The sequence below is a fragment of the Phaseolus vulgaris genome, chromosome 6 (genome assembly GCF_051622355.1).
Source record: "Phaseolus vulgaris cultivar YP4 chromosome 6, ASM5162235v1, whole genome shotgun sequence".
In the NCBI taxonomy this organism is placed as follows: Eukaryota; Viridiplantae; Streptophyta; class Magnoliopsida; order Fabales; family Fabaceae; genus Phaseolus; species Phaseolus vulgaris.
Genome location: NC_143503.1, coordinates 23196579 through 23209512, shown reverse-complemented (window position 1 = coordinate 23209512; position 12934 = coordinate 23196579). Strand labels below are relative to the sequence as shown.

At 37.1% G+C, this 12934-nt stretch overlaps 1 protein-coding gene across 3 annotated transcripts; it reads left to right on the top strand.

The window, feature by feature from the left end:
- The first annotated feature begins 307 nt into the window (after window positions 1–307).
- LOC137831375 (uncharacterized) lies at window positions 308–3931 on the top strand. Of its 3 annotated transcripts, none has more exons than XM_090304082.1 (7): window positions 308–447; window positions 1428–1558; window positions 1669–1845; window positions 2078–2268; window positions 2493–2639; window positions 3039–3263; window positions 3468–3931. In XM_090304082.1, the coding sequence occupies exons 4-7, from the start codon at window positions 2150–2152 to the stop codon at window positions 3682–3684; spliced, it is 708 nt and encodes a 235-aa protein (XP_090160208.1). In that variant the 5' UTR covers window positions 308–447; window positions 1428–1558; window positions 1669–1845; window positions 2078–2149; the 3' UTR covers window positions 3685–3931. The 3 variants fall into 3 exon arrangements, with proteins under 3 accessions (XP_090160208.1, XP_090160207.1, XP_090160206.1); XM_090304081.1 differs by having other exon boundaries at window positions 2023–2268; XM_090304080.1 differs by having other exon boundaries at window positions 329–447; window positions 1529–1845.
- The last annotated feature ends 9003 nt before the right edge of the window (window positions 3932–12934 follow it).

The following is a 12934-nucleotide window of genomic DNA, read 5'->3' as shown; positions in this document are numbered from 1 at the left end:
TCAATATCATAATTTTATGTGATGAGTTTTTATAATATTTAATAATATATAATTGGTTTGTAAATTAAATACCAACATTTTAAAAAATGATTAATAATTAAAAATAATATTGTATTCTAATACAAGTTATTCACTATAAAGTTTAAATATAACTTATAATCTTCAAATTATTCACTTATCATGTGGGTTATATTAAATAATAATTTTATAATCCCTTTTTTTATAATAAAATAAAACCTTTGGTGTATAAAAAATGGTAAGGGGAGATACGACATCGTTTGGTGTCTTATGTTTAGTGTGAGGATTTTCTATGGAGACACTCAGACACCATTCTTAAAAATTCAGAGCTTCAAACTTTTACATTCACCATACGGCGTCGTTCAGGACCTCCGAAATCCCTTCGTGATTGAGAACTTCGATAACGCTGAAGATATCAGCTTCACCGAGGTACTGTCACAATGCTCAATTTTTGCAATTTTCCCTTCTGGGTCAGTGTTTGGATGTATGGGAACCAATAAAAATTATTACTTTTTAGTTAGATTTTCCATTTCTAAATAGTATTCTGGTGTGCGGTGTTCTGTCTGTGTATAATCATTGCAGCTTAATGGAATAGTGAGTGGGAATCGCAGATCATTCAACAGTGATCAAATCTTCATATCTGTTATCATTATTTGTTTTCCTTTTTATAACTCTAGTTTGCTGAACAATTTAGTAGGTTGAAATCAAACTTTGGGCATGTTAATGTTATTCATTTTCACTGTTATCTTTTGATGACTTAATTTATGTCTTTATAAGAATCATCATATTAGTCTCTTATAAGTTGAAGTTAGTCAGTTAATTATAATTCTTGACAATTGACATGCATGTGCGTTTTGGTGAATTTGCATTTCTGATCAAATTAAGGAATATGGAGTTGCAAAACTAATAATAATAATAATAATAAGCTAGCTTGTTATGTCAGTTCTGACTGTGTATTGTTGTGAACTAAACTAGGCATAGTAAGCTGCTCAAGCATATTTTGTGATGTTATCCAACTTAACCGGATTGTGTATAGGGTGCAAAACTGAGGCTTCTTGGTATGATAATTCTTAAAACTATTTACTAATATGATCGATGTTCGAAGAGTGTTGTTTTGTAGAACAATCCACCCCCACTGCTTTCTCTTGTTTTTGGTTGTGTGGACTTTGGAGCATTATATTGTCAGTTGTTCTGATTTAATATATCATTGGTATATTTGTAGCTGTGTTTCTGTCTTTGTCTTCTCTCTTTTTGGTACAGGAGATTTATGATCTTTTTCATGACAAAATGTATTATATATGATGATTGTTTTTAGTGTGGGTATCTTTGCTTGCTTTTCTTCTCATTATGGTTCTTGTGTTCACTGTTACTGTGTTTATAAGAAACAGAATATATCTTCTGGTGTACAGGATTCATAGTTGTGGGAAAGTTAAAGGGTTGCCAAGCCAACCATACATGTACTAGACCTAAATACAGACTAAGAGAAGCTAACTAACAAAGCTCTTTGTAGGACCCAACTGAAAAGGAAGACAATGAAGAGGTAATTGGTGATTATTTTATAGTTGAAATTGAAGCACATTAAAAACTCTCACAATGGACACCTGGATACATGGAAGAGAGAGTACCAAGGGTGATGTTTTTATCAATCAGGTCAACAAAGATGAATCCAGCTCTAGGACGGAAGGTTTTATCAAGGATGAATTCAACTGTGTATTAAATGCGAAGGAACTGTCTGAAGGACAAGTTGATGTTGGAGGAGGTTCGTTAGGAAATGAGGAAAATCCTGCTTATATTGGGGGTGAAAATTTGACTGTCTTGAAGCAAAAAGTATGTTTCCTAACAATATCTCATAATAAGCTGATGTCTAGTTGAGAAAATATGATTTTTCAGCTTTTTCTTATTTCTTTATCTATTATGTCCAACTGCAAATTTGTGTATAACAATATTATTGAATTTAAAAGTACAAAATTGAAGTATATTGCCTTATGTGTTTCTTTTCTTTAGGCTTGATGCTGGACTAGATGAGACTTGAATTGAAACTGATAAATTTCAAATTCAGGAGAAAGAACTCTTTGATGAAGTAACTGTAAAGACTTCAGTACTAGAGCATCTTGAACGAGAATTGGAACTGATGAAGGAAGCAGCTGAAATGGTATTTAATAACCAACATTCTGTTGACTTCTACATTGACCAGTTGAATGAACAAGTACAAGCTAAAAGGGATTACCTTTTGACTATGCAGTCTGAGTGGTTAGTTAAACTGTTCATGCGATTTTTCTAAAATTACTTATTTCAGTATGGCATCTCTTATACGGTAGAATAGTTCAATGCTCCAATAAAAAGGGGAGGGGGGGTGTATCACCTTGGTAAGACAGAAATGATAATTCTTGAGCACAGAATAATTTTCTTTAGCTTCTTAAGAGAGTGAAGGCAGTGGAATGATTTTTAACTTTTTTGTTTTTAATGTGTCTTAGGGATGCCGCAAGAAAACCCCTGGAGGAGAGAAAGAGAAGTCTTGAGGAGTCTCTCTATTCAGATGATCCAGATGCACTAGAAATGCTTCAAAAGATGAGAGAAATGCAGCAGGAAGAGCAGTTCATTTTATCTGAAATTATGAAGAGGTACATATGAAGTTTATTGTGCATTGATTTTTCCATGTGAAATAAAATTCTTAGGAAAAGTAAGCAAAGGCAGATTGAAAATGCAAATTTAAGAAATGGGCTGAGACGAACTCTTCTTACTACATTTTCTTATTTCTGGTGAAATCTTGCTGGAAACTTCCAGTGCGCCATGTGTTTTAGTTTTGTTTAGGAACTAGTGCTTAATGATATACTGTTCGTCCTCAAGTATCTTGATTCCCTTCAAGTATTGCTTAGATGAAGATATCTTCTTTTCTCATTACTGATAGATATGGAAACTTCTTGGAAGTTATCTTTCTTCTAGTTCTTTATGCATTAAGTCCTAAGAAAATGCGTATGCCTTTTTGACTTGGATGTTCTCTCCTCTCCATCACTCTCTAGGGAGGAGGAACATTTGAAACTTTCTGCAGATCTTGAGAAGCAGCAGAAAGTAGCATCCAGGAAATCCTATACTGACAGGATAAAGGAGATTACAAAAAATACTCGGAAACAAGACGCCGATATTGAGCGGATCTTGAAAGATACCCGGGAGATTCAACTGGAAAGTAATTCGATCCAGGAAAGCTTGCATAGAACATATGCTGTTGCGGATGAAATTGTCTTTAGGTATTGAAGTTCTATTGCCAGCGCATACATACCCACACTAATACTACTAATCATTATGCACAAGCAAGATAGAAGAAATGAAATTGAAATATACTTGGGAAACAGAACAGAACAGAAAGATGAAGAGAAAATATACTACTAATTATTTTGCTTTTAACCAAAGTTAAGTAATGTGCAATTTTTTTCCATTTTTTATCCTTTCAGGGAAGCAAAGAAAGATCCAACAGGGCTGCAGGTTTATAGGCTCCTTGTTAGCATCCACAAAGGTTTTGAACAAATATCTGAGAAAATTCTGGCAACTGATAGAATTAAAAGAGAAGTGGCTGAGTATGAAATGAAACTGGCATCTGCTTCTTCCAAGAGCTTGGATTTGACTGAACTAAAAGCTAATCTTGATACCATTGTCAGGGAAAAGGAATAACCTGAATAACATTTGCAGTTAAGTGAAGCTGTTTCAGAAACACATTTGAAACTGGCTGCCCCAAGCTTTTCTTGAGATTGGTATTAGAGAAAATGAATACCTCAGATAAGGGACATTTCAAGTCGCTGGGAACAACCATTTCTAACTGTTAATTGCCACTTTTCATGTTTTTTGTTGCAAAGTTCTGCATAGGAACGCATTAATTTTTGGTTCTTAATGGTTTGAATGCTTGAGGGCATTATTCATACTTGTTTTGTCCATTGTGTGATATTACTTGTACTCAAAATTTTATTCTTATCACCATGCATTGAAGAATGAAGATTTGTTAGTTTACTTTGAACAATGAAAGTTCAACTCAATAATTGTGATTAGCTTATAAACTATACAAGCATCTTACACAATAACTATCTTATCAGATGAGTAAGATTGTTAAGAACATAATGATGTTATTATTAAGTAAATGAATTAATTAAAAAACTAAAATGGTCGAGATAATACATTTCCATCAATTTCCTTGTTTTCAACTAAATTTCAGACTGAATGAACTCAACATAATATCAGACTCAATTCAATAATATTGAACCAAATGATAGGTACTTGAGTTAAAGAAATTATCTCATTCAATAATCAAGTTGAACTTGATCTATCTACTGTTTAACTTAAATTATTTATCAACCTACTTGAAATTATTGAAATTTATTTATTTTTCCTTTCTTTGGTTAATTATAATATATTTATCAAACTAGCATTTATCAAATAAAATGATTTTTTTAAGTTTAGTTACTTGCGTAGTTTTTTTTGTATATAATAAATAATTTGTACTGGACCAGTGCGCTCAGCGCTCGGTGGTCAGATCTCAACACTTGCCATAGGCAGATCAGCTCAACTCATGGTCCAAGTTGGTGGACCATGTGATTAGGTCCCAGATGTATGTGTAGTCCCTTTCTTGTGTAACCCTTCGTGCATAAGGGCTAGCGAGGGGTAGTTTTGGACTTAGGGATGTGCTTACTGTGCAGGGGTCTAGTTTAAGTAAACGTTTTTCTTTAAACCTAAGCTCATGTGTGCTAGGACACGTAGATGTGAGGTTGCATGTATTCAAAAGATAGCGTAGCGCTACCTGTGAGGGTGTGCTCTTGAGCAGAATATTTTCCTATTGAGTATGTTTTCAGTTGAAATTATATTCTTGTGATAGAAAACTCTTACAAGAGGTAAACTATAAAAGAGACTTGAGATCCTAGTTTAATGTACGTTGTTTCTAAGACTGAAACTGAATACTTCTTAAATTCTTATAAGTCTTGTACTTACTTGATCGTTGGAGTGCAATCAACCGGTAGGATCCCTCTGTTTTAACAGAGCTACGAGTAGCAAGGCATAGGACGAATTCGTGAAGAGACAAATGGAGCTAGAGTTTGTCATCAAAGTCAACCGTCGAGCAAGTCAACCGCAAGAACAATACTCACCCTAAAACAATAATTTTACTCAGAATTGATTAAAGTGATTGTGATTTATGTTCAAATTGATTAATAAGTTAAAAGTAAAAACGTATGGTGAAATTTTTTACCTAACGTAATAGCTGCTACCAGAAGATCTTTTTTTCTTTAACATAATAAGCTATTAGAAGTTACTTAAACTCAAAATTAATTTCGAAGACAAAATTATTTTTTCGACGTGAAACCATGTGAAAATTACATATATTCAACATGATTATCAAATCTCCTTAAAAAATAAATTATAGACAAAATTAAATATTTTTTTAGTATCTTTAAAACTGGTTCATATTACAATTGATACATCCAAAACTTTTCCATATTTTTTATATCTAATATTTAATAAATATTTAAATTTGGTTATGAAGTCATTTTATTATTTTTTAATTAATAATGTCAGCATATTTATTTTGATGTTATAAATATTGTTATACGTAAATATCATTAATTGAAAAGTGTTCTTACAAGGACCTAGAAACAAATTGTCTTCGTCTTCCACCTGTTGACCTCTCGGCCTTCGCTTCCGGACTCCCTTCTCGGTGTGATCTTTCGGCTTACTCGTTCTTGGTTTGTATTTGGTTTGAAAATCTTTCACGTTTTATTGAATTGCTTGACTGACACTTCCCGGTCAACTTTAATTTACTCCATTCGATCTTTCGGTTTTTGGTCTCGGCATCCTCTCACAAATGGGTGTGCGTACCTGAAAGGTGCTCCGATGCCAAAGTTAGATTCAGTTTTACAGGATATTAAAATGAATTCAACCTCCCTTACCTCTCAGGATGACCCTCTATTTATACTACTCTTTTATTGGGCCCAGAAGTTATTTGGGCCTTTTCTTTTTGTATTAAACATTTACTATACATACCTACATATTTGGGCCCCGTTTCATGGGCTTTTGCTTAATAATAATTTCCATTCTATTTTATTTCTTTCGTTATTTAGTTTACTTTCGGTCGGCTTAGTACACCTTGCTTTCGGTCGGCTTAGTACACCTTGCTTTCGGTCGGCTTAATACACCTTGCTTTCGGTCGGCTTAGTACACCTTGCTTTCGGTCGGCTTAATACACCTTGCTTTCGGTCCAATCTCTTGGCCCAGTACACTAAGCCCCCCAGGCATAAGGAGGTGTAGACGACGAAATGTCTATTAGAAGATAAAATGCTACCTCTTGTATTTTTTGGAGGGAAAATCAATTTTGAAAGAAAAGAGAGAAAAACTTGAATGGTGTATTAACTATGAAAAGACAAGCTGATGAGACCGCTTGACAGGACAAGCTGGAAGTGCCAACCATCGGATGTAAGTAAATCTGATGGTCACTATGCCATGACTCTTCAGATTTCACCACTCTTCCACCACTATAAATCTTCACTTCTATTCACCTTATTTCACAGTTTCTCCCTACATTATATATTAAAGCTGAAGCAAATATTCGCGAAAGGTATAATGTCCTCATCAAGTTCTGTTTCCGTTTCTTCTGAGTTTACGGAATTTTCGAGCACGAGTAATGAATCTACTGGGAGAGTGATTGAGACCAATAAGAATGCCAACCCTGCTTTGTCACCTGAAACGGTTTCGTGTCTGAATTCGTCAAGCAAGGACGGCGTAGATGTTGAGGTCGAGGAAAAAGAAGTGGCCGAACAAAAATTAAGCCTTCGGCGCGGGTATGAATGGGTTAATCCAAAAGTTCGGGAATATTTCTCTCGGTACCAATTTACTTCAACCCTTCGTAACTTCCTTTCTAAAATTTATGTGTATTCTCCTAATGCCACTGAGGAAATCATTTCTTTTCGGCGAACTTGTGCCATTGATAATGTTTGTCATGGCCGTGAAGGCGACGAACACGAATTTTTTTATTTTTATGAATGTCTCTTTACTGATCTCCATATTCGATTTCCGTTAAGTGAATTTCAGATGGGTCCTGCGTTTTCTTAATATTGCTCCTACTCAACTTCACCCCAACGGTTGGGCTTATATGCAAGCTTTTAGTATTTTGTGTAGATACCTTTCTTTAATTCCGAGTCCGAAAACCTTTTTATATTATTATAGCTCTCGGCCCGGTAAGAAGCCTAGTTGGTTGTCCCTGATCAGTAAGACAAAAGTGTGTTTCCTTTCTCCATTTACTTCTTCGTATAAAAATTTCAAAGGAGGCTTCTTTAAAATTCTAATTGAGGAAACCGGGAGAAAGTACTTCTTTGATGGTGATATTCCAAAATTCCCTTTTTACTGGACCCGTGCTCCTGTGAAATTCAACTCTTGTTCTTACCATTTGATGACTACCGAAGAGAAGCATAGTATTGCGGTTCTAAGTCACTTCTCCCATAAGATTCCAACTCGTGCTCTGCTTCGGCTATACGTTTCTCGTAAACCCCAAAAGGATTTCATGGGTATGTGATTCTTTCGGATTTTCTCTTTTAGTAATAAGAATTTTAACTTTGCTGAATCTGTTGGTGATGTCCAGGTTTAATGGCGGCCACAAAACCGAAGGATCGTGCTTATTTCTCTAAGCTGTTTAATCAGGCTGGAGGTTCAACTCCTCGTTTTGAGAATGAAGCTCCAGGAACAGGAAATGAAGTTGTTGAGCCTACCCCTCGCTTAGAGGTTGAAATAGCCGCGGACGCCGGAATAGGACCTTCTAGAAAGAGTAGGAAACGAGACAAGAATAATAGAAGGTCACACTCCTCTAAAAAGCATCGTCATGGTTCTGGGAGTTCTTCTGAATCGCTTTTTGAAACAATGTTCACATCGTCCACACGCTTTTCAGACTTTGTTGATTGCAACCTTGATTCCTCTGCTCGGGATATGTTCAAAGTGGTTTCTGTTCCTTCTCTAGCTGATTCAATGTTTGAATTGACTAGCCGTGCTTTTTTGATTAGTGAAGTGATAAAAGAAAAAACAAAGAGCCATGTTACTTCTGCTGAATTTGAGAAATTGAAGAGGGAAGCAGCTGAATCGAATGAGAAAATCGCGTTACTAAATTCGCAAATTGATGAACTTTCTGCGGTTAATAACCGACAAGAAACTGAGAAAGAAAAATTGAAGAGTGAAAACGTCCAGCTCTCGGCCCAAACTTTGGCACTTAACTCGGAGAATCAAGAATTGAAGGTAGACGTTGCTAAACTCACTGCTGCGAAGAAAATCGATGCTGAAAGCATTTCTCAATTGGAAGCAGAAGTGAACAAGTTAAAGTTGAGAGTTGGTGAAGCTGAGAGTTTTGTTATCCAACAACACCAGTTGGGTTTTGAGAAAGCTCTTCAACAAGCCGAATATTTCTACAAGATCCCGTTAGATGCCGGTAACTTTGATGTCGGCAAAGACTTCTATAAGGGCAAATTAATTCCAGTTAGTGATATTCCTTATGACGGATCTCCAGAAGATGAGAGGGAAAATGAAGGATGAAAAATGAATGTCGAGGCCGAATAGTAATCTAATTAGGATGTTTTTTGTTTTTTGTAATAGCTCCGAGTAAAAACTTTCGGACTTTTTAGGACGTTTTGTCTCTATAGTAATAGGAATTTTGGATATACGGCATCAAATTATATGATAATATTTGATGTACTTCGTGTCTATCTTACGTGATCAGTCCCAGCTATTTATTATCTTAATTTCATACGATAAATGTATTCTATTTAATCGAACAAGAACGGGCGATCGACCATTTAATTGTGATCTTTAAGCGAACAACTAAGGATAGGTGGCCAGCTTACTTGCGATGTTAATCAAGCAAATTTGGTAAGCGTTCGACCGGCACTTGAGATGTTACGTTCAGCCAATATTTGCGATGTTAATCAAGCAAATTTGGTAAGCGTTCGACTGGCCCTTGAGATGTTACGTTCAGCCAATATTTGCGATGTTAATCAAGCAAATTTGGTGAGCGTTCGGCCGGCACTTGCGATGTTACGTTCAGCCAATATTTGCGATGTTAATCAAGCAAATTTGGTGAGCGTTCGGCCGGCACTTGCGATGTTACGTTCAGCCAATATTTGCGATGTTAATCAAGCAAATTTGGTGAGCGTTCGGCCGGCACTTGCGATGTTACGTTCAGCCAATATTTGCGATGTTAATCAAGCAAATTTGGTGAGCGTTCGACCGACACTTGAGATTTTACGTTCAGCCAATATTTGCGATGTTAATCAAGCAAATTTGGTGAGCGTTCGGCCGGCACTTGAGATGTTACGTTCAGCCAATATTTGCGATGTTAATCAAGCAAATTTGGTGAGCGTTCGGCCGGCACTTGCGATTTTACGTTCAGCCAATATTTGCGATGTTAATCAAGCAAATTTGGTGAGCGTTCGGCCGGCACTTGAGATGTTACGTTCAGCCAATATTTGCGATGTTAATCAAGCAAATTTGGTGAGCGTTCGGCCGGCACTTGCGATTTTACGTTCAGCCAATATTTGCGATGTTAATCAAGCAAATTTGGTGAGCGTTCGACCGGCACTTGAGATGTTACGTTCAGCCAATATTTGCGATGTTAATCAAGCAAATTTGGTGAGCGTTCGACCGGCACTTGAGATGTTACGTTCAGCCAATATTTGCGATGTTAATCAAGCACATTTGGTGAGCGTTCGGCCGGCACTTGCGATGTTACGTTCAGCCAATATTTGCGATGTTAATCAAGCAAATTTGGTGAGCGTTCGGCCGGCACTTACGATGTTAATCAAGCAAGCGGGCAATCGTTCTTTCGGGAAGGATTTCACCTGGAGTGAAAGCGTCTAAGACCGAGAGTTTCTAGTTAACACTTAGAACTTTCAACAAAAGATCTTAATATACAATAGTTAGTGTTCTTAAATACAAGCCTTAACTGAAATAAAATTTTAAGTGACTCATATTCCAAGTTCTGGGTATTGGCTTTTCGTCTAACGTTTCCAACCTATAGGCTCCATTCTTCAAGTTTTCTTTTACTCTGAACGGTCCTTCCCAGTTTGGTGCTAGCTTCCCTTGTGCTGGATCTTTTCTTGCATCAGTTCTCATTCTCCATACCAAATCTCCTTCACTAAAAGTTCTCGGTCTTACCTTCGCATTGAACCTCTTACATGCTCTTCTTTTCACTGCTTCTTCTCTGATTTTGGCTTTCTCTCGAAGTTCTTCAATCAAATCTAATTCTGCCTTTAAACATTCATTGTTAACACTCCAATCTTCTATTTGGCTTCGCAATGTTGGTTCAGTGACCTCTATGGGCAACATAACATCTGTTCCATATGTGAGATTAAATGGTGTTTCTCCAGTTGATGTCTGCGGTGTGCATCTATATGCCCACAATATTTCAGGTAACTTCTCGGCCCACAACCCTTTCGCACTTCCCAATCTTCTCTTTAGTTGACTGAGAATGACTTTGTTAGCTGATTCTGCTTGCCCATTTGTTTGCGGATGTTCAACTGAGGTAGTTGTAGACTTGATTCCCAAATCCGCATAGAATTCCAGAAGCTTTTTATCAATAAACTGTCGGCCATTGTCGGTTATAATAGAATGTGGAATGCCGAATCTACAAATTATATTCTTCCACACAAATGTTTGAACTTGTTGAGCTGTTATTTTTGTCAACGCTTCAGCTTCTATCCATTTTGTGAAATAATCAACCGCAACAATCATGAATTTTGTTTGTCCTCGGCCTAAAGGGAATGGGACGAGGATATCCATTCCCCATTTAGCGAATGGCCAAGGAGAAGCAATGCTCTGCAACTCTTGTGATGGTATATGATTGAGGCTTCCAAATTCCTGACACTTCTTACAGGTTTAACGTATTGATTGCAATCTTCACGTATTGTCGGCCAATAATATCCGGCACGACAGATTCGTGTTGCCATTGTTCGCGCACCACAGTGCAATCCACATAGTCCTTCATGAAGTTCTCGGATTACATGTTCAGCTTGCTCATGAGAAAGACACTTTAACAAAGGAGTTGAAAACCCTCTCTTGTACAGTTCATCCCCTATGAGGATAAAATTAGCAACTTTTCTAGCCATTCTAACATCAATTTCAATTCCTTGTTCTTGATTGTTAATCACTTCTTTGTATGATCGAATCCAATCATCTTTCTCTGTGGTAACAATCAAACATTCTTCCACTCCAACTGTCGGATTGTGCAAGGTTTGTTGTAAAATGGAGTTGTGCTGAGGTTGTCTTCGTTGACTTGCCAACTTGGATAGAGAATCTGCTTTTGTGTTTTGTTCTCTCGGAATGTGTATGATCTCGGTTGTGATAAAGTTTTCCATAATGCTTAAGACTTTGTGATAATACCTTAATAACAAAGGATCTCTTATCTGGTATTCACCTCTCATATGTCCCACCATTAATTGAGAATCACTTCGGCATATAACATTTTGTGCACCCATGTCTTTGGCTAAAACCAACCCTGCAATTAAAGCCTCATACTCGGCTTGGTTATTTGAAGTTTTGAATTCAAATTTCAGAGCCATTTCCAAATGAAAGTTCCCTGGTCCTTCTAGCACGATTCCTGCCCCACTCCCCTTCTTGCTGGATGATCCGTCAACAAATACAATCCACGCTTCATGATCAGCTTCCATTGTCGGCATTTGGATAATAAAGTCTGCTAATGCTTGTGCTTTGATTGCTCCTCGCGGCTCATATTTGATTCCAAATTCTGACAACTCTACTGACCATGCTACCATTCTTCCCGCAAGTTCAGGTTTTCTTAATACTTTGGCTATCGGGCAATCGGTTCTGACAATAACCTGATGATTCTGAAAGTATGGCCGAAGTCGCCTTGCTGTGTATACAAGTGTTAAAGCAATTTTTTCAACCCGTTGGTATCTAGTTTCGGCGCTTTGGAGAACTCTGCTCACGAAGTATATAGGCTTTTGTTCTGGATTTTCTTGTATCAAGGCTGCTCCTATGGCTTCGTGAGAAGTGGCAAGGTAGACAATGATAGGCAGAGTTGACATAGGTTTGACCAGGATGGGAGGTTTAGCTATCGTCTCTTTGATCGTTGCAAAAGCTTGCTCACATTGTTCATTCCACGTGAACGTTTCGGCCTTCCTCAACAACTTCACTATCGGTTTGGACTTCTCGGCCAGTATCGGCAAAAACCTTGCCAATGCATTTAACCTTCCTACTAACCTCTGAACTTCTTTCAAATTTATCGGATTCCTCATATTCATTATCGCTTCACATTTATCTGGGTTTGCCTCAATTCCTCTATTAGTCAACATGAAGCCGAGAAACTTCCCACCTTTGACTCCAAAAACGCATTTTTCTGGATTCAATCGCAAGTTATACTTCCTTATCTGTGCAAATATTTCTTCAAGATCTTTCACATGGTTATCTACCGCATGAGACTTGACAATCATATCATCCACATACACTTCCATATTCTTTCCAATTTGTTTTTTAAACACCATATCCATCAATCTTTGATATGTTGCTCCGGCATTTTTCAAACCGAAGGGCATGACCTGATAGCAATAGTTTGCCATATCGGTAGTGAATGCAGTCTTCGGGATGTCAGGTTTATACATTTGTATTTGATTGTAACCGGAATAAGCATCCAAGAAACTCATCATGGCTTGACCAGATGCCCCATCAACCAACCTGTCAATACTCGGCAAAGGATAGGAATCTTTCGGACATGCCTTGTTCAAATCTGTATAATCAGTACACATTCGCCACTTTCCGTTTGCCTTCTTGACGAGAACTACATTTGCTAACCAAGTCGTATATTGGATTTCTTTAATGAAACCCGCCTGTAACAATTTTTCAGTTTCTTCAAGAGCAGCTTTTCGTTTTTCCTCTCCCAACTTCCTTCGTT